Source organism: Nothobranchius furzeri, chromosome 17 (genome assembly GCF_043380555.1).
Source record: "Nothobranchius furzeri strain GRZ-AD chromosome 17, NfurGRZ-RIMD1, whole genome shotgun sequence".
Lineage (NCBI taxonomy): Eukaryota > Metazoa > Chordata > Actinopteri > Cyprinodontiformes > Nothobranchiidae > Nothobranchius > Nothobranchius furzeri.
This window is the reverse complement of record NC_091757.1, coordinates 20377285-20382857: the sequence shown is the minus strand read 5'-3', so window position 1 is coordinate 20382857 and position 5573 is coordinate 20377285. Positions and strand designations below refer to the sequence as shown.

The following is a 5573-nucleotide window of genomic DNA, read 5'->3' as shown; positions in this document are numbered from 1 at the left end:
GGACCACGTTTTTTGAAGTTATTGAAGGTTAAATCTATCTAGGGGGCCTGTGACCAACTACAGAAAAATCCCATTGAGGTCGGCTTTGGTTGACAAAGATGGTTTTCTGTGTTTTTGGCATGAATCAGACGTTGTGTGTGTTATCTAGAGCCAGAGAGCTGAAAGGGGTGGAGCTAAAGGGGTTTGAACCAGCAACCACATCAATGTGTTTGGTGCTGGGGCTGACAGTTATAATGGTTCTAGGGGGTGTTATTTCAGAAATAGGCCACACCCACCAACTTATGATGTTCATTTCTATTGGGGGTCAGACTAGGATCACTCACCAGAAATTTCGTGGCGATATCACGATAACTGAGGGAAATGATAGGCAAACGTATTGCCATGGCGTGATGGCAAATTTCACCACGCTCCCAAAGCCCCGCCTTTTTTTGAAACCTGCCAATACATGACACCAAGTGACCCCAACTTGTCTACTACTATTTGCCAGAGATTGCTGGTGATTAGGTGAAAGGAGTCCAATAGGGAAATGTGAAAAAAGAGTGGTGTAGAAACGGGTCAAAGTTTGAGGCTCAGCCACGCCCACACCTTTATACTTATTTAAAATCCGACGGTTGAATTTTTTCCCCCCATGTCTTAAGGGTATATAGCAGACGTTTGAAGGTGATTGGTGAAAAGGGCGACGGGGCATCATTCTCTAAATGACGTGTGCGGAAAAAAAAGGGGTTTTTCTCTTTTGTAACTGCAGATCCCAATGCAGCGTAAAACTGACGTGATGAGATATCCGCTGATGCGGCACCGAACCAGCTCATTTAACCGCACCTAAACCTTAACGTTTCACTATTTATAACCTTCCCCTCTCCCTCATCCTAACCTTAACCCTCTTGCTACCTAAAACGTTACTCTCACTGTGATCGAGCGTTTGTTTCCCATGCATTCTGACTCTGACAGTCAGAGTCTGACTGTGAATTTTCGTATTTGCCGCCCAAGGGGAACGTTAGAACATACCAGCTGGCGAGGGGGAGGTTACACATACCCTCTACTTTTAACCTCCACCGTGGTAGTTGAAACCTCCCCCTCGCGTTGGCTCGGTCCAAACTCGACCAATGACGAGGCGGCTCCCACCGTTCACTTCATAGAGCCGGCTTTTAGAGCGACCGACACATCACTAACGTGTTCGCTAGCAAGATGGTTGAGGTTAGGATAGGGGTGAGGGGAAGGTTAAATAAGAGGATAAGGTTAGGGTGAGGTATAATGAGCTTGTTTGGTGCCCTGGCTACGGACATCCCATCGCGTCAGTGTAACGCTGCATTGGGATCTGCAGTCAAATAAGGGAAAAACCCCTTTTTGCACATAAGTAACGAAAAAGGGCGCTTTTGGCGTCAGGGGTCTGACGTGGAGGGTGGCTGGAGTGAGAATGTGTTGTAACAAGACAAAAATCTTAGCAGCCTGTGAATGAAGCTGATATGTTACCTTTTCGTGAGACATTTTTGTCAAAGTACCCGTGGTTGTTGATGTTACCAGCTGGGCGGTACTGTCCAACCACAAATGTCATTCCGTTCCTGCTGGCCACTCCCACTCCTAGTTCAGTGGTTTCTTTCCAAACCACCTGAGTGAAATGACCTGCAGGGAGAAGCACAGCAGCAGGTTAAACGTGGTTTCAACAATCTTTAAAATGTGCATGATTACCATAACAAATCCAAAGATAACCTTATCTGATAATTCTACCTTTTCATGGTGCGTTCAGAGCACTCACATTTCCTGTATGAGCGAGGAATGCTGGTGATTGAAGGTGATTTGTGTGTAGTGTGTTTGCCGTGTCGTCACACACCACACACTGTGGGACCAAAACTGGTATATCTGTGATGTCTTACCAGCACGTGGGTGGTCTCTCATGTTTGCAAAATTGGCTGACACTTTAAAAGCCTTGACGTGTGAACCAGGCTTTAGATCTGACTGCAGAGCTCACTCTATCCTGGTCCTCTGATCAGCTGCTGGTGTGGTGGTGTGGTGGCGGCGGATATTAGGGCCACTTAGCAGGAACGCAAGACAAAAATGTCGCAATCAAAGTCAAAATGTTGGAATGTGGTGTTTCGGCTACCTTCTCAAACACACACCTCAAAACACCTGAAGTTTCAAAAACATTTTATTGTCAATAAACCTCAAACCTTCTAGAAAATCTTTTATATATATTTAGTCAGTGAAAAAATACTCAGAACCCTCAGTTACAAAAATAAAAAACAGCACAATTACAGTAGGACTCTGGTGAACCTCAGGGTCTTTGATTGGCCACTTTAAGTTCTTAAACTCTGACTTTAATCTTCACGAGTCTGCTTTCTTTGTTTTTCTTTCTTCTCGTTTTATAAAAGTGTTTATGTTGTCTGAGTTTAAACTCCTGGTTTTTCCCGTCTCACGGTTGGAGTGATGGCGATCCGCACGTCTCTACTGGTGTAAGCATTTGAAATCTGCTTTCTGTGTGAATGCAGATTCTTGTGGTTGTGGGGTGTAATTAGTTTTACCTGTTCCTCTTTGGAATCTTGGTGAGCTGAAATCATAATCTTTGATCTCACTGTACCATGAATCCACAGCTTTGTTTCCTGGAAACAAAAATGTAAAAACTAAATCTCGGCTGTTTCACTGCAGATGAGCTCTCTGTCCTCAAAGATTACACCCAAACATTTGACATCTTGGAAAGAGAAAATACAGTTGTAAGCAGCAGTGATAAATCACAACACACCTTTTACATTTGCTAGATCAGGACCCTGCAAGTAGAAAACATTCTCTCCATCGTCTGTGCCACTGTGCTGCAGGCGTTGAATTTGCAGCAAGTGTTCGGCCCACTCCTGAGCCTTGGCACACATACCGTCGTTGTACCTCAGTGGCCCAGCATTGTGCATTGACCTGTACTTGTTGTGGGTGTCCAAGAACTCCTGCTTAAAGCTTTCACCTGTGAACCCAAGATTCATGAAGCTGTCAGAGCACACAGCTACCAGGCAGAGCAAAGTAGAACCACAGAGCAGATCTCATGAATGTCAAAACTGAAGAAAAATAGATTCAAAGGAGAAATAAAGAATGCTCTTACTTGTCATTGTCTGCTTGGCTATATCTGAAAAGAAATAAAAAATTAAAAGAGTCAACATCAAGTCATCTGATAGAGGAGTGAGCTGGTTTAGTGCAATCATCTCACCTTCGGAGCTTAGAGAGTCTGGATGAAGGACTGCCGAGGATGCATCTCCTCTGCTCTGATGCTGGTATTTATGAGCAGGCGACTGAGCTGAAACTCCTTATTGTTGCTTGTGGGGGGAGACTGAGTCCCAGTTCCTGAGAACTGGTAAAACAGGTTCCAGCATTTTCCTTTTCATTGCCACCTTTTTGATTACCTTCTGGAATGTGATGTGAATCAGAATCAGAAAAACTTTATTTATACCCAAGGGGCAATTAAAAAATAGCAGCAGAGCAGCATGACGTTGGACAAACGAACACTGAGTAAATAGGCAATACGAAAAGGAATAATGCAGCAAGAAGATGGATAAAATCAGTCAAATATGCAAGCAAAATGTTAAATGCAATAACAAAGATGAATAAAGTTAGTAAAAAAACCACTGAGGAAGTGAATAAAGTGACTAAAGTGCCGGCTGTATAAAAATTAAATATATGGAGAGTCCAAGGAGAGGGTTTATGGAGGGGATGCTCTCATCTTTATCTGCTGGAAGTAAAGAGCAGAATGGCTTTGGGGACAAAGGTGGCTCTCCTCCTCTCAGTCTTGCAGGAAATGTAGCCGAGGCGTCACGACTGATTCTCCACATCTGTCCCTAGTTCCATCACTTTTAATGCAAAACCCAGCATAATCAGCTTTGTCATAATTATCTTTGATCATTTTAATACCATTTTTGCCAGTGTTGCAATAATTAGTTTTGTATGTTGTGAGATGTGTATTTTGCATATTCTGGGATGTGTTTGTTTATTTCATTAAATTTGGAGTCTTTGGCCAGTGTGTAGTCGACCATTTTTAAGAACAGTCCTGCAGAGAAATCATCACCACTGGAGCTGTCCACACCAGTTCATTTACTGCTAGGAACTGAACTACTTCTCCAACAGTTTTTACGTAGTATCTGTTTTTCTCTATTTGTGTGGGACTTATTAAATTACCTATCATTTCCCCTGTGTTCACTCTTTGGGACATTTCAGACCAGCTTTTTCATTTTTTATGTGGCATTGTCTTGATGCATGCTTTGTGAATCCCTTGCCCCTTTCCAGTGCTGTTTTCCAACTATTAAATCCTTGTTTTATGAAAACCAAATCCCTTTCATTGTTCTTCCCCCCAAACTTACGACATGGGAAACAAAAGCACGCATCCAGCTATACTGAATATTCCAGCCATGGTCTCCCACGATACCAGGTAGGGCAAAATGAGCGCATGTTCTTCCCAAAATGGCGCTTGGGGAAAACACGAGCGGTGGGTTGGGATGGTGCGCTTCTGTTCAGGCCTGTGTCACCCACAGCAACGGCTGGGTTGGTAGCGATGGGGACAGCAGGAGGGGCTGTGGTGCTTGTGCAACTGGTTGTGGCGAGTTGAGAAGCAGGAGCCGACGAGCCGGCTTCTGCCGCTAGTGCCTTAGCACTGTTGCTCGGTTTAGAAACCAGAAACCTGCGCATTGTCGACTCGGTTCACTTCAAAAACAATTTAAAGACGAGAACGAGGCAAACTAAAGCCTTGAGAAAGAGTACCAAATAGTTCCAGTGACCAACAGCAGAAGAAAACTTCAGTGGCTGAGCTCAGATAACAACGGTGCGTCTCTGTGTTCTGCTGCTGACTGTCCGAGGAGTGAGACACAGAGAACGAAGTGCAGTGGCTGGCCACACCCTCCCTATGCATCTGCCAATCAGCAGCTACTTTGAGGGAGGGAGAGAGAGAGAGAAAGACATCGACATTAATATATGGACAATGGGATTCCAAAGACTCCAATATTACTTTTTTGAAGCCAAATGGGAGGTGGCCACCACCGCCATTTTGACCGTGTCACAGGTTCCGTCAAGCCCAGACAATTCCATAAAAGGGAAGAGAGCAGGAGCTGAGGGTGGGGCTGTAAGGCTGGGATCAACTGACGACACCCGGTCGAACTAGCTACAAGCTAACCCAAAGCTAACGCGGAGGTGGGAGCTAAGCTAACGGAGGTAGCAACCTAGCTACAACCGGAGTTAACTGTGCACAACACCAGAGCTTCTGAGTCAGAGATACGCCGGGCTGACCGCTGGGTAAAACCGGGTGGAACACAGAGGTCTCCGAGACCTCCACAAGCTGGCAGCCGCACAGCAGACAAGCGCCGCTGCGATCTGAGATGCGCAGAGCTACCGCTGGGGAGAACCGGGTGGAAAGGTTTCCATCCCAGAGCTTCACAAGCAGACAGCCCACGCAGCACACAGAAGCCGCGATCAGACAGAGATGCGCCGAGCTGCGGGGAGGGGAGAACGGGTGGAAAACATCGGTCTCCCGAGAGCTCCACAAGCCGATAGTCGGAACCCAGCTCCACCAACATGTTATATTTCAACCCATTTTCTAAAGTGCAGCATTATGT

At 45.4% G+C, this 5573-nt stretch overlaps 1 protein-coding gene across 1 annotated transcript in view; it reads right to left on the bottom strand.

Moving 5' to 3' along the window:
• The window catches only part of im:7150988 (Golgi-associated plant pathogenesis-related protein 1), a 5923-nt gene extending 1113 nt beyond the window's left edge, over positions 1-4810 (bottom strand). Inside the window, exons 1-6 of the mRNA XM_070546295.1 lie at positions 4726-4810; positions 3185-3380; positions 3080-3103; positions 2735-2944; positions 2517-2594; positions 1471-1620 (exon numbers count right to left, since the gene is read on the bottom strand). Coding sequence (XP_070402396.1) covers positions 1471-1620; positions 2517-2594; positions 2735-2944; positions 3080-3086 — 445 coding nt within the window. The 5' untranslated portion in view covers positions 3087-3103; positions 3185-3380; positions 4726-4810. The remainder of the gene's footprint in view (positions 1-1470; positions 1621-2516; positions 2595-2734; positions 2945-3079; positions 3104-3184; positions 3381-4725) is intronic.
• Between the last annotated feature and the right edge of the window lie 763 nt (positions 4811-5573).